This window comes from Gamsiella multidivaricata, assembly GCF_025024155.1.
Source record: "Gamsiella multidivaricata strain RSA 2152 chromosome Unknown BC939scaffold_176, whole genome shotgun sequence".
In the NCBI taxonomy this organism is placed as follows: domain Eukaryota; kingdom Fungi; phylum Mortierellomycota; class Mortierellomycetes; order Mortierellales; family Mortierellaceae; genus Gamsiella; species Gamsiella multidivaricata.
The window spans coordinates 1,089-15,923 of record NW_026251884.1 but is presented as its reverse complement, the minus strand read 5'-3'; the positions used below and the strand labels follow the sequence as shown (position 1 = coordinate 15,923).

Genomic DNA, 14,835 nt, shown 5'->3' with positions numbered 1-14,835 from the left:
CTGCATGTACTGTGGCCAAGCCGGCCACTTTGTCAACAAGTGCCCCAACAAGCGCCCCTCCGGTCTGGGCCTCGCTGCAGTCCAAGAAGCCACGATCGAGTATGCTTTCGACACCGACGTGTCGGAAAACTTCAGCGCCTAGGGCAGCTGGAGGACTGTTCCCTAGGTGCCATCCATGCCACCTCCACTGTTCCTGCCCATGCCCGTATCTGCCTTATGTTGCCTGCCACCCTGTATCTGACCCAAGGACCCTTAAAAAACATCCAAGTATTAATCGACTCCGGCGCCGCCCGCTCCTTCATCGATCGAAAATTCCTCCTGAACCACTGTATCCCTGTGCGTAACCTCCCCCAACCCATGAACCTGACCATGGGGGACGGCTCTTTGAGCACCGCTGGACCTGTCTTGCATGAAGCCTCTGTATGCCTGACCCTCGCTGAGAAGCACCATGAACAGATCCTGCTAAAAGTCACCAAGCTCGGCCAGTACCCTATCATCCTCGGGATGGACTGGCTCGCCACGCATAACCCTAGTATTGACTGGGAAAAGCATATAGTTACTTTCCATTCAAACCGTTGTAATACAGTTTGTGTATACCATGAACCCTTGTCCGACGCTCTTACCTCTTGCTCTGTCCTTGAACCTGCCCTTGAACCCACGTTGGAGGAATATCGCCTCTGTCAACTCGCCCTTGCTACCATTACACACCTTTCCACTCCTCGCTCCAGTTTAGAACAACCGTCGCTCCTTTTTAGCGAGTCCGTCCCTGTACACCTCTCAACCATGTCCCTCTGTGCTTCTCCTGTTCCACTACCCAGCCTATCCTTGAACAACATTGACCCAACCAATCCTCCAGTCGAGATCCCTGACGCGTACCGTGACTTTGCCCGGCTCTTCGAAGATCGAGAGCTCGGCACCTTGCCTCCACATCGCTCCTTCGACCATGCCATAACTCTCGAACCTGACGCCAAGGTGCCATTCGGTCCACTATACACCTTGTCTCAGAAAGAACTCGAATCCTTGAAGGAGTACATCGAAGAGAACCTTGCCAAAGGGTTCATCCGCCGTTCCGAGTCCCCTGCTGGCGCTCCAGTTCTGTTTGTACCAAAGAAAGATGGATCCTTACGCCTCTGTGTCGACTACCGTGCCTTAAACAAGGTCACCATCAAGAACCGTTGCCCACTGCCATTGATAACCGAGACCTTGGACCAGTTGCGTCGCGCTAGAATCTTCACCAAGCTGGACCTCAAAGGCGCGTACAACCTTGTGCGTGTGGCCAAGGGTGACGAATGGAAAACAGCCTTCCGCACCCGCTACGGCCATTTCGAATATTTGGTCATGCCATTCGGGTTGACCAACGCTCCGGTGTGGTGTAGTGGCTCTATATCAGGTAAAAGTACTAGCTGTGAATATGTTGCTCAATAAAAGTCTCTTCTGCTTTACGAAGTCTCTACATAATAATTATCTTACGGTGTATGGATAAAGCTCCAGATGTGGGGGCACTGGTAAGAGATCTTTTAACGGTGAGGATAATAAAGACAGCAAAACTATTTACAAGAATAATAAAGGCGACAACACACTCGGGTTAGGGATCTGCAAGGTCAAAGGGACTCTGTCTTGACTCCTGTGTCCAGACGTCGGCATCGAGGGGTACTGTTCTTGATCCTCCGCTCTTGTTCGTTATGAGACCATGATCATTACCTGTCGTGGGGGCAGGCAGGTAATGTGAGCGGACTCGCAGGAACACTTGGGGGGGCACTAGAGGTGCAGCAGTTCAGACGCACAGGTCCCGTCTCTACTCTTGCTGGGCGATATGCTATGAAGGCCAGCTGTGGCAGAGTATACCGATCGAAGGGTACAGTGTGTTGGGACAGGGATGCGTAGAGCGACTTGGAGTGTCGTGCGGGGGCAAGTGTTGAGCAAAGTATTTGTGAGGAAACAGACCAGGAACCATTTGGTCCTGTCGTTCTGTGATATTTTTTAACGAAGGGAAATTTCTATAAATGCAAACCCTATTGACTCTTGTCTAATTGCATGTCCTTCTACTTGCACATCCTGTAACTGCACGTGCAGCACGTGCCTGGTATGATCGTATGAGTGTCCTGTACCTATTCCTCCCATCGTGTCATATCAGGTGTTGTGTCCGTCCTTTGTACCTGGATACCCCGTCTATACTCCGTGTGGGTTTACCACACCACACCGGCCACCTTCCAAGCATTCCTGAACGATGTCCTGCGCGAGCATCTCGACAATTTCGTCGTCATCTACTTGGATGATATCCTGATTTACTCCGCTGATGAGCAAGACCATGTCCAGCATGTACGACAGGTCCTTGCCAAGTTGAGCGCCGCCGACCTCCAAGTCAAACTCGAAAAATGTGTCTTCCATGCCCGTGAAGTCGAGTTCTTAGGCTACGTGATTTCGCCCGACGGCATCGCCATGGACCCTTCAAAGGTTAAGGCCATCCTAGAGTGGCCTACCCCTGCCTCTGTCCGTGATATACAGGTCTTCTTCGGCTTTGCCAATTTCTATCGCCGATTCGTCAAAGACTTCTCCAAGGTCGTCGCCCCTATCACCCGTTTGCTCAAGAAGGACGTTCTGTTTGCCTGGGATGATGCCGCCCATCGCGCTTTCACGGCCCTCCGTGAGGCCTTCACGCAGGAGCCGGCTTTGGCGCATTTTAACCCTGAGCTGCCTTGTGTCCTTGAACCTGATGCTTCCAAAACGGCCCTCGGTGCTGTCTGTAGCCAACCTGACGACAAAGGTGTGCTGCATCCTCTTGGCTTCTACTCCCGCTCGCTCACTGCCCCCGAGCGCAATTATCACGTCCACGACACCGAGTTGCTGGCCGCTATCGAAGGCCTTGAGCATTGGCGACACTTCTTTGCGTACTCCACGTTTCCTGCCACTATTCAGACCGACCACAAGAACCTGGAACACTTCTCCGAGAAAAGACCGCTCAGTGAGCGCCAGATCCGGTACGCCGAACGCCTGTCGAAATTCAAAACTCAGTTGGTGTATCGCCCTGGCGTACTTAACGGTGCTGCCGATGCTTTGTCGCGCGTACACTCCCCTGAGGGGGGGAAGGCCCTGCCACGTCGAACGAAATGACCTTGCTCCCGAAGCCTGTCGATATCAATACGGTCCCGTTCTTGGCGTTAACAGCAGCGCTTCGACTAGATCCCCAAGATGAGATCTCCTGTCGAATCAAAGACGCATATCCCGATGATGAGATCACTCGCGGACTCCTTGCTGATCTTGCCAAGGACCCAAAGTCTCAGCCTGACTACGCCATTGAGGATAGCCTCCTGTTTTACAAAGGCCTAATTTATGTCCCCGACGCCGATGACATTCACCGAGATATCCTGGTCCATTGCCATGACGACCCCACCGCAGGCCACTTTGGCCTCCTGAAGACATTCGAACTCGTGAATCGAACCTATCACTGGCCAGGCCTTCGCCAATATGTGAAACGTTTTGTCAGTACCTGCGATACGTGCCAGAGGAACAAGTCTGTCCATCACAAGCCTTATGGCCTCCTTCAGTCCTTACCTATACCAGAGAGCCCTTGGTCCTCAATCTCCATGGACTTCATCACGCAGTTGCCTGCGTCCCATGGATTCACGTCCATCATAGTCTTCGTGGACAGGTTAACCAAGATGGCCCACTTCGTTGCTACGCATGACGAGGTCGATGCTGCCGGCACAGTGAGCCTGTTCCTAGACACAGTCGTCCGTGCCCACGGTCTTCCCGACGATATTGTCTCCGACCGTGGCACCACATTCACCGCCCAGTTTACTCGTTCGCTTATGGAAGCCCTAAAGGTCAAACAGAATTTGTCAACGGCTTTTCATCCACAGACTGATGGCCAAACCGAACGAACCAATGCAACGCTTGAGCAATACCTTCGTTGCTTCTTGAACTATCAGCAAGACGACTGGTCCAGACTCCTGCCCTTAGCCGAGTTCACGTACAACAATACCGTTCATTCCTCGACGAACCAGACCCCGTTCATGGCCTTGTATGGATACCACCCTCGGTTCAGCATCCACATCCCACGCGTGTCCCGCCACTCACCTGCCGCCTCTGCCCGAATCATGCTGTTGAAGGGACTGCAGGATGACTTGAAGTTCCATATCGGCGCTGCGCAAGAAGCCCAGGCTCGCTACTTCAATCAGCATGTCCAAGCGCCCCCCGACTTTGCACCTGGTGATAAAGTCTGGCTCTTGAGGCGACACATCAAGACCACGCGCCCTTCCGACAAGCTTGACTACCGCAAGCTGGGGCCATACGAGATCCTCGAACGCGTAGGGACTCGTGCTTTCCGACTCCGGCTCCCCGCCTCCATGGCACGAATACATCCTGTGTTCCATGTGTCTCTCCTAGAGCCTCATCAGGATAATGAGATTCCGAACCGTAGCGCACCGCCTGCCCCACCTGTCGAAGTCGAAGGTCAGATCGAGTATGAGGTCGAAGTCATCTTGGATTCACGAATGCGCAACCGCAAGTTACAGTACCTGGTCGATTGGAAAGACTTTCCTCCAGATGAGAGATCTTGGGAACCCGCTGCAAATGTCTCACACTGCCCAGAGCTCATTGCTGAGTTCCATCGCCAGTATCCAGCAAAGCCCGGTCCAGTTCCTGTCGCTCCTGGAAGTCGCTCCTAAGAGAGGGGATTGTCACGGATAGCACCATAGCGTGTGGTGCAGAGTGACAGTTGAGCTGCGCACACAATTGCTCATATTGATTTGTGACTGCTTCTACGCGCTCACGCGCTTGCACGCGTACCTCTGCCACCGTATGCTCGATCAACGTATGTTCAACGAAGTGTCTTTATTGATATTGCCATTATCCGGCCCGCCTAGAACCATTGTCCGGCCCGTCTAGAACCATTGCACCTGATCCATACCTTTGTGCTATTCCTAGCAAAAATACCTCGCGTCCCGTAGTAGCCATCCGAGTACCCTGACCAAGAATCCTAGAAACACATAAATAGAGCCATAGAATCCATAGCATATAACCTCAGTCTGCAATACATTTCTTCCTGACCTTGTCCACTGTCTGTCTCCTCCATAACACATATCCCACTCTTCCAAGTCTGTTCCTGACAATTGGCGGATGCTGGCGACGGTGGTCGTTTTGGCTAGAGAGGCAAGGTTGGCAAGGAGGACATTCATTGCATCCACGTCCATGGGCTCGGCGGTTGAGGAGACGGTTGGGACAGAGGTCGTAGTGGCATTGTTTGGGTTGGTGGGGTGTAAGATACTGTGGACGATGGTAGCTTGCTGGATAGCGGCATCCAACGTCGTGGGTTGTCGAAGCCGCACCTCCTTGCTGGCTTCGGATTCCAGCCCGTTCATGTAATTGTACAGCGCTGTACCCGCATCCATGTTCGGGATGAGCCGCAAGTGACGCTTGAAGCGGCTCGTATACTCTGCCACGGTAAGGGTTTTCTGGCGAAGCCTGGTCAGTTCTCGGCGGGGCATTAGCGGAGTCCAGCGGCGTGAAGGCTTCCAGGAAGGCCTTGCGAAAGTCATTCCAAGAGGTCTCGATAGTGAGGCCAGAAGAACGCCACCAAGCTTTGGCGGCTCCCGCGAGGCTCAGGACGGCGTATCGGACCCATTTGGTTGGGATAAGCTCGACAATAGCGAAATAATCTTCCTGACTCTCGATGAAGTTAAGGGACGCGACAGCGTCGATAGCACCATCGTATGGACTCGGTTTTTGAGGTTTAAGGACCGTGGCAAGTGTACGGGCTGTATCGTTGGCAACAGCTTGTTGGGCTTCTTCTGAGATGTTCAGGGTGGAGAGTGTTCGAGAGAGTTGTTCCATGGTTTGACAGGCTGGATGAAAAAGCTTACGGTTCAATGGTTCAATGGTTCAGTGGTTTCGAGGGGTGGTTCGAGGTTTCCTTTGCTACCATGCAAATAGTCAGGAGTCGGAGGGGTTCTAGGGTGGAATCAGAGGTTTATTCGATGATTGATTACTGTCTAATCCTACGTTTGAAGGGCTCTTATATACTAGACACAGTTGTGTTGGAATGCTCTAGAAACTAGGCGCAGCATGGTTATGACCATGACATCATTCTCGAATAAACAGTTGTACCTGTTGCAAACTTGTTGGATGAATAGGTGCTATGGTCAGCGCACTGATGTTTAAATCCGTACTCTGAGATGCAAAGTTGAGTGAGGTTGATTATTTTTTTAATGTAGGGATACGAATTTGGCATGTCGATGTCGATATACACTGGTCTAAGATTGTATTCGAGGATTTGTGGTAAGTTTGGGACACATCCGTGTGTTTTGTTCAGGAAACGTTTAAAGGAATTGTCTCGTTGTTCTAAAGTTGGCTTCTTTCTCATCTCCAGTATTGATCTCCATGTTTGTTCCGCAGCTATTGAAATGGTTGTATTGTTGTCTTTGATACTGCATTCCTTTTTTTGACGTTTGGCTTGTTTGCTGTTGATTGAATTGTTTGGGTCGACCGAGTGCTGTCGCTTTTGAAGAGTCATCGTTAATGAATGGGTGGTTTAGAAGGGTTATAAAATGTAATGACATTGACAAAGGAGTGAATGGAGGTTTTAATTTTTTCTTTGGTCAGGGACAGCGCCAGGGCCCCCCCTACTTAAGCGCGATGGAAAAACTTGCTCTCCCAAGGTGTTGAACCTGGGATCTTCCGCTACGGAGAGGAAGCTTTACCACTGGAAATGGAAAGAGCGTGGGTATGGTCACGTGAAGAAGATCTCAGCATCGCAAATAATATATAAAATATATTTTATCGCAAACGATATACAAAATATATTTTATCGCAAACCATATACAGTTTTGTATATGACTTCCAGTGGCACCACAAAATATGAAGGATGTAATAAGACCTGTTTTTATTAAATTGCCTACACTCCTTTTTGCGAAATAGTCCACATTTCATAGGAAAAGTGGACTATTCCCACTGAATTGAAAATATAAGGGGTGTTATTCAGTTTTGTGACGGCGGTGACTCCACCTTATATCCTCACACTTTTTCCCTCTATCACTTTTCCTCGAAAAGCAGCACGATTGGCGATCCGTAAATCCAAGCAGAAATAAAATCTCGACTGAATAACACCCTTTATATTTTCAATTCAGTGAGAATAGTCCACTTTTCCTATGAAATGTGGACTATTTCGCAGAAAAGAATGTACAGTAAGTCATTCATGCTATGAACTCTGTTGAGAGTGCTCTTTTATATATTATAATTCTTCTATGGCAAGTAATGCTGTTGTCATGACAGATCTCATTGTTGATTTGATTGTTCTTTTTGTAGGAAATGATGGTATGACCTCTGGCTTGGCGTGATTCTTATGTCTGCGTTGTAGTTGACTTCTCAGCCTCGAGGGCCTTGACAGTGGCGGCTTGCTTGCGGAAATGCTGCTGGAGAAGGTTATACTCGTTATGCATCTCCACGAGATCTTGGGACGAGGACTGGCCCTTGCGAAACTTGCCCAGGGCAACACGCCTTGGAGCATGGGATTCGATTTCCTGCTCGGACTCAGACGCTTCGGGAGGCTGCTTACCCCAGATAGTATTGCTGAGGTTTGCGCGTTTCCTACTCGCCGAGGCCGACTCTCTTTAAGTAGAGGCAGGAGTGGAAGATATGGGAGCAAATGCTCGCGAAGATGTAGGCAGGGGAGTGCGGTGAACAGCACCAGTGGTAGACGGGTGTGAATTCTGGGAAGCAGGAGTACCCTGGGTGTAGCCAGACTTGGTGAGAGGGAACTTGGGAGAGGAGGCGGAAAAATAGTTTGAAGGGAGATTGGGAGTTGATCCAAAAGACGGAGTAGGTCCAGGAGCAGGAGAAGTGTACTGATCGTAGTTGGGGGAAGGCCCTACAAAGAGAGAGCTGACCTGAGAGGGTGGCACGGGAGTAGCGGAAAGCAAGACTGAGGACTGGTAATGATCAGAGGGATCCTCATAAATGAGAGAACCATCGCTCTCGGTAATAGGATCCAGATCCGACACGGTCAAGTTTCGGTCAGCCGTACGAGCGGAGGCAGAGAGTTGAATCTGGGTTGGTTGGGTGAGGACAGAACCGGGAAAGGCAGCACAACCTTTGGTAAGGCGGGCAACAACAATGGGGTTGAGCTTGGAGAGAACGTTTTTGAGACTCACACTGGTTCTCGCACAAACACAGCGATAGGTTCGAGTTCCAGACTTTACTTGATTCCTGTGGAAACTGGTTGGGACACTTTGAGTTGGAACAAGCCTCAGGCTACAGATGGGCGTAATGCTTGATCAGATAGTCCGCACGGTCCGCCGAGCCAGGAGCACCAGGCAAGGTTGGGGTGGACTGTGCAGACATGAGGGGGTGACGGGGGTCCTCCTTTGAGAGAAAAAGAACCGTACCTGCGGATCGAATGGAATTATAACCAAGATCCGAGAAAAAAGTAGATGGTGACGCCACGAGATCAAATGATCGGTCAGATTCGGACGGTCAAGTCCAGATGAGCAAGATGCAAGTGCAGATGAGACAGAAGATGAGGAAACGAGGTGTTAGGGTTTAGAGTTAGGGTTGTTAGGGTTATTAGAGAGTTTTCGCAATTGTTTATGCATCAACAAGATTTACATATCGTATTTGCTACATAGCTTTGAAAACAGTCACCCTCTATACCTGAAGCTTACATTTTCAATTGCTTTCCATTGATAAGGCACACACACCACTAAGGACAACACCGAGGAGATCGCAGCCGTCGTTGTCAACGCTATTAGGTTCTATTTGGACCATATCGGCGAGGACGATCCTGCCCAGGGAGTAGACTGTCAGGAACAGACTTGGAAGAGTGGGATATGTGTTATGGAGGAGACAGACAGTGGACAAGGTAAGGAAGAAATGTATTGCAGACTGAGGTTATATGCTATGGATTCTATGGCTCTATTTATGTGTTTCTAGGATTCTTGGTCAGGGTACTCGGATGGCTACTACGGGACGCGAGGTATATTTGCTAGGAATAGCACAAAGGTATGGATCAGGTACAATGGTTCTAGGCGGGCTGGACAATGGCAATATCAATAAAGATACTTCGTTGAACATATGTTGATCGAGCATACGGTGGCAGAGGTACGCGTGCAAGCGCGTGAGCGCGTAGAAGCAGTCACAAATCAATATGAGCAATTGTGCGCGCAGCTCAACTGTCACTGCACCACACGCTATGGTGCTATCCGTCACATAGACAACATCGAAAATAATGAATTCGTCCGACCCTTTATACAGCTTCCTAGACGTCTTAATCGACTTGATCTTGACCTCTTGCAAGAAACCGACAGCCGTACACTCTTCCGGTTTACAGTACCACAGATCAGGGAAATGGCGGAGCTCCTTCAGCTTCCCGCAGTAATCAGGACAAATGAACGAGATACAGCTTTGAGAGATGAGGCACTTGCGACCACACTTGCTCGGCTTGCATACCCTGGTCGCCTTTTCAACATGAGCCTAGACTCTTTAACCATGTCGTCAGGTTCATTACCCGTCATTGGAGAGGACTACTTACCTTCGATCCAGTTCGGCTGACTCCTGAAACGCTCGAAGCCTTTGCCAGGAAAATACGAAGGGCAGGGGCTCCCATGAGGAACTGTTTTGGCTTTATCGATGGGACAATGCGGCCTGTGCCACACATCCTACTGAAGGTCAACGATCACTCTACAATGAGCATTACCGCAAACATGGCTTCAAGTATCAAGGTGTTCTGTCACCCGATGGTATCATCATTGACATTCGAGGTCCTATTCCTGGAAGGACACACGACCTGACAGTTCTTCGTGAATCAGGACTATATGACGTTCTTGAACAACATGCATGGGCAGCTGATCGACGGCCTTTGGCTATATATGACGATCCTGCCTACACCCTTACCCAACACCTTAATCCACAACAGCGGAATTTCAATGCTTCTATGTCATCCTTTTGAGTTGCGGTGGAGTGGGGCTTTGGAAAGGTTGTAAGGGAGTTCGCTTTCCTCGATTTCTTTCGCCTGTTGGTCTTTACTATCAGTGTGGGGTTATCTTCGCGAACATTCACACTTGTTACTACGGTTCGCAGACGGCAGACAAATTTGACGTGAACCCTCCAACAATCCATGAATATCTGCGAGCAGACCTCTTCGATGCGCAGGACGAATAAAAGATGGGGTTATTGCTAATTTTGCTCACTTAGAAGAGGATGAAGTTACCTCTGTTGCTGCTGTCTGTTTGTTGGTGGTAGCTAACAATGCCTCTGACGCTGCTGCTTGTCTGTTGCTGACTGTATGTAGTCGTGCTCTTTCTTCCGCTGCACGCGCTCTTTCCTCTGCTGCGCGCTCTCTTTCATGTCTTTGTATTTCGCCTTCCTGTAACTGAATTGTCAACATCTGTTGCATTTGAGTGCTCCTGTTATTCAGAGCCATCATCAGGTTGTTGTGACGCTCTTCTTGTCTTCGGGATGACTCGATGATCTGTGTCTGTGTCTGTTGTATGAACTGCTCCATCAGTTGTCTGTGTTCAAGAGCCTTGCGTTTCCGACGGTGAGTTATGTAAGTTTCAGAAGCAGTGGTACTGTCAGACTCAGAATCCGCATCTCGTCGCCTTGGACCTTCCAACATCGCTGCATCCCTTAGCCTGGCGCCATCCTTGTTGTTCTGTTCCATGAGCTCGACAGAGCACTTTTGCAACAGCAGCAGAGTCAAGGGGTCAAGGGCAGTGGTCAAGTAGGAATGCGTAGAAATGAATGCTGTTTAATGATCGTAAGTAGGGTCTATATATACATATCTGGGGTCTATTGTACAGTGTCATAGCGGTGTTGTCATGGTGCCGGGCCCCCATCTTGGCTCTGTGTGTCGTAACCGTGCAGCTTGGTAACCGAGTGGTAATCCTGTTGCACCTTCCTATTTTAAAAAATCACACTTCATGGCTGCGCTTGTATTGTCGTAAGAGTCGAGTGCAGTGTGTAAGGTTAGAATCCTCCCTGGGGTATCCATCCCATTGGATTAAGTATTCCGCCCTATTGTTTCGCTGACTGTGGTCCTAGATAGTCTCTGCTTCGTATTCCTCCTCTCCGTCAATAATCTCTGGTGGTGGTCGAGCCGGTGCACGTTGTCCAAGGCCTTCAGGTGATGGTTTGTATTCACGGAAGCGATCGACGTGGAAGACATCGTGGATCTTCATAGTGGGTGGCAGCTCAACGCGAAAAGAAACTGGTGAGTGCTGCTCCAGGATTGTATAGGGGCCAATAAATCGATCTTGCAGCTTTTTGGTCGGGCGATTGCGATCCGCTGCAACAGTGATGTCTTCTGCGTTGAGTAGCACTTTGTCTCCAATTTTAAAATCGTGATCTCGTCGACGGGTATCTGCGTTCCGTGCCTGGCGTTCCTGTGCTGCAGCAATTGCCTCCTGTGCAACAATCAATGCGGAACTCTGTGACTCCATGAACTCGGTAACACTGGGGTTGGGGCTGCTTTGGGTATGGAGAAGTGAGGCCGGGACTCGAGGATGGAATCCGTTGTTCAAAAAAAATGGTGAGTGACCAGTGGTGGCATTAATCGAATTATTATATGCGAACTCTGCGGCTGATAGAAGTAAATCCCAATTTGTTTGTCGTTGATCCACGAACGCGCGCAAAATAGATTCCAAAGTTCGATTGGCACGTTCCGTTTGTCCATCGGTCTGAGGGTGGAAGGCAGTTGACATCGCTAGCTTGACATCCATGAGGCGGTGCAACTCTTTCCAGAAGCGGCTTGTGAACTTGGAGTCGCGGTCGGAGACGATGGTGGTGGGCATGCCATGGAGTCTGAAGACGTTATGAAAAAATTGGCGTGCCACGTCTGATGCTGTATCCTTTGTGCTGCTGGGGGCGAAATGGACTTGCTTTGATAGCTTGTCCACAAAAACGGTGATGGAGTCATGACCACGAGGTGTCTTGGGTAATTGCACAATGAAGTCCATGGTCACTGTCTCCCAGCGCTGTGCTGGTATTTCCAGAGACTGAAGTAATCCTGCAGGTCGTTGCTGGCTTGGCTTGCTGCGCTGGCAGCTCTCGCATGTCTGCACATAGAGTCGAGTGTCGTGGGTAATCTTGGGCCAGTATACAATGCGTCGAAGGGCATGGTACGTCTTGTCAAAACCGAGATGGCCGGCAATAGCAGAATCGTGGGCGTCGTGTAGAAGAAGCAAACGAATGTCAGACTTCTGAGGGATGCAAACAAGAGTGTTGCCACGACGAGAAACGTAGAGCAATTTATCAATTAAAGAATAACGTGGGCGTGGACTTCCCTCGAGGCAGCTTTTGTAGATAGGACCGAGACTAGGGTCATCGAGGTAGCTATCCACTAGGCGCTGCCTTAAGCCTGGGTCAATGCGGATGTCCAAATTGTTGACTTCAACTGGTGGTGATTCTTCTTGGTGGTCAGGCCGACGTGAGAGAGCGTCCGCGACGACGTTGTCCGCGCCACGCTTGTACTTGAAATCGAAACTGTATTCTTGCAGGAGCTCCATCCAGCGCGCCTGTCGTCGGGTGAGCTTTGGTTGGGTTGGAAAATGTCTGAGCGTCGCATGATCTGTGTACACAATAAAATGCGTGCCATCTAGGTAATAGCGCCATTGCTTGAGGGCATGAACTACAGCGAGCAACTCCTGCTCGTGGGTTGGGTAATTCCGTTCGGCTGAGTTGAACTTCCGCGATGTGAATGCTACTGGTCGAGACTCGCCGTGCTCATCCGTCTGAAATAGAACTGCGCCGAGCGCGAATCCTGAAGCATCTGTCTCTACAGTCGTTGGCAGATCGGGGTCGAAAATCCTGAGGACTGGAGCCTTGCTGATTGCTTCCTTGAGGGCGGTGAAGGCGTGCTCCTTGTCCTGGTCCCAAGAAAATTCAACGCCTTCACCTAGCAGTGCGGTCAAAGGTAGAGCGATGTCAGCAAAATTACGGATGTACTGATGGTAAAACTGAGCGAGGCCAATAAACTGCTGGACATCTCTCTGCTTGGTGGGGCGCGGCCACTCGCGGATGGCTCTAACATGACCGGCGGACGTGTGGATGCCGTCTTTGGAGACGACGTGGCCGAGGAACTCGGTCTCTCTTGCATGAAGGAGCATTTGCTCAGCTTCGCGTAAAGACCATTCTTGCGGAGTAGCGAAAGGACGCTTCGGATGTGGGACAGGTGCTCAGCTTTGGTTTTGGAATAAATAAGAATGTCGTCGAGGTAGACAACAACCCATTTGTCCAATACGGGATCAAGGACATTGAACATCATGTTCGAAAAAGCAGCAGGTGCATTAGTTAAACCAAAAGGAACGACATTGAACTCGAAGTGGCCATATCGACAACGGAACGTGGTCTTGTGAGTGTGTGGTTCGAAGATGCGTTGCTGATGGTATCTAGATACTAGGTCGAGTTTGGTGAAGTAGCGAGCGCCGCGGAACCGGTCGATGAGTTCGTCAATTCTGGGGAGGGGGTGTCGGTTCTTTCTGGTGATGCGATTGAGTCCACGATAGTCTACACACATGCGAAGTGTACCATCTTTCTTTTTAACAAAGAGGACTGGCGCTCCGTATGGCGATGTGCTGGGTTTGATGAATCCTTTGGCGAGCAGATCATCCAGCTGCTTCCTGAGTTCGTCCAGCTCAGCAATTGAAAGACGAATAACAGGTCGAACAGGTGGATCAGCCGTGGGGTCAGTGTCAATTTTCATGGCATCTCCACGGTCTGGTGGAAGACCAGCTGGGAGGCCATCGGGAAAGACGTCGGGGAATTCGTTCTCTACAATGGGGCGGATGTCAGGTGGAAGGCGAGGTGCTGCCTTGGTTGCTGTTTCCTGTTTAACGAGAGCGAGGAAGACTTCGTTGCCAGGCTGAGCAGCGAGTGAATTAAAATGCATATGGCTCAACAGTAAGCCACGAGACTTAGCGGTTACAGAAGAGGGTGCAAACCCTTTGCAGGACTATCGAACGGAGACGCCTTTGTGGTGAAAGTGAAGACTGTTGTCGCGCCAGTTGATAGAAGGACTGATCTGAGTGAGCCAGGGTTTGCCGAGGATGAGGTCGTAGGATTGGAGGTCATAGAGGAGTGGTTGAAGGGTGTCTGCGTAGTTGTCGCGGGCGAGGGAGATGGAGGCAGTGTGTTGAGTGAGAGAAGAGGAACCGTCGGGAAGGATAATTGGGATGGGGGAACAGGGGACGAGTGGGATAGAGTGATGGCGCTGGAAGGTCTTGCTGATGACATTTCCCTCAGCTCCACCATCAATAAGAATACGTGCAGGGTGTCCACTGACAGAACCAATAAATGTGAGCAAAGTGCGTTCAGCAACAGCCGTGGTGAACGACTGCAGCTTAATTGCACGCTTACGCTGAAGTTGAGCCTGGCGCTTGGAGAGAGGTGGTGCTAAAGGAGCGAGAGAGGCAAGTGGGTCCAGGTCCACTGTCTCAGTCGACCTAGACACCACAGAAGAATGAGGTTGGGGTAGATCCGAGACAGGAGCCATAGCGCCAGGGGCGGGGTGAGTATCCGGGGTTGAGATATTTTCATTTTTATGCAGAGGAGCGAGTGCCAACAGAGATTGAAGACCAAATTTATTTTTTGAAGAATATTGACTTAACTCTGGAAGGGGCTCACTCCTCTTGTCCAGACAAGAGGAGGGAATTTCAGCGACTAGGTCCTGGACTAAACCTGGCCGCTGGAGGCTTTTCCCGAGCCGTCAGCATGGGATGGGCCCTCGGTAAAATTGTTGAAAGCGCGACCGCCGCGCTCGTTCTCGGGACAGTTGGGTGCAATGTGTCCCACCTCGCGGCAGCGGAAACATCTATTTTCACGGATGCAACGTGTACGCTCAGCGGC

General features: G+C 50.4%; 3 protein-coding genes across 3 annotated transcripts; all 3 read right to left on the bottom strand.

The window, feature by feature from the left end:
- Positions 1–7,216: 7,216 nt before the first annotated feature.
- Positions 7,217–8,337, bottom strand: BC939DRAFT_513241 (uncharacterized protein; the record flags this gene model as incomplete). The annotated part of the gene is made up of 2 exons (XM_051561115.1): positions 7,217–8,202; positions 8,252–8,337. 2 exons carry the CDS (start codon positions 8,335–8,337, stop codon positions 7,608–7,610), a joined length of 681 nt encoding a protein of 226 aa, XP_051405850.1. The 3' UTR covers positions 7,217–7,607.
- A 531-nt stretch (positions 8,338–8,868) lies between these two features.
- BC939DRAFT_497898 (uncharacterized protein) lies at positions 8,869–9,598 on the bottom strand (the record flags this gene model as incomplete). Its single annotated transcript, XM_051559751.1, has 2 exons — positions 8,869–9,432; positions 9,524–9,598. The coding sequence occupies 2 exons, from the start codon at positions 9,596–9,598 to the stop codon at positions 8,935–8,937; spliced, it is 573 nt and encodes a 190-aa protein (XP_051405849.1). The 3' UTR covers positions 8,869–8,934.
- Positions 9,599–10,177: 579 nt separating this feature from the next.
- BC939DRAFT_508957 (uncharacterized protein) lies at positions 10,178–10,654 on the bottom strand (the record flags this gene model as incomplete). The annotated part of the gene is made up of 1 exon (XM_051561066.1): positions 10,178–10,654. One exon carries the CDS (start codon positions 10,652–10,654, stop codon positions 10,178–10,180), a length of 477 nt encoding a protein of 158 aa, XP_051405848.1.
- Between the last annotated feature and the right edge of the window lie 4,181 nt (positions 10,655–14,835).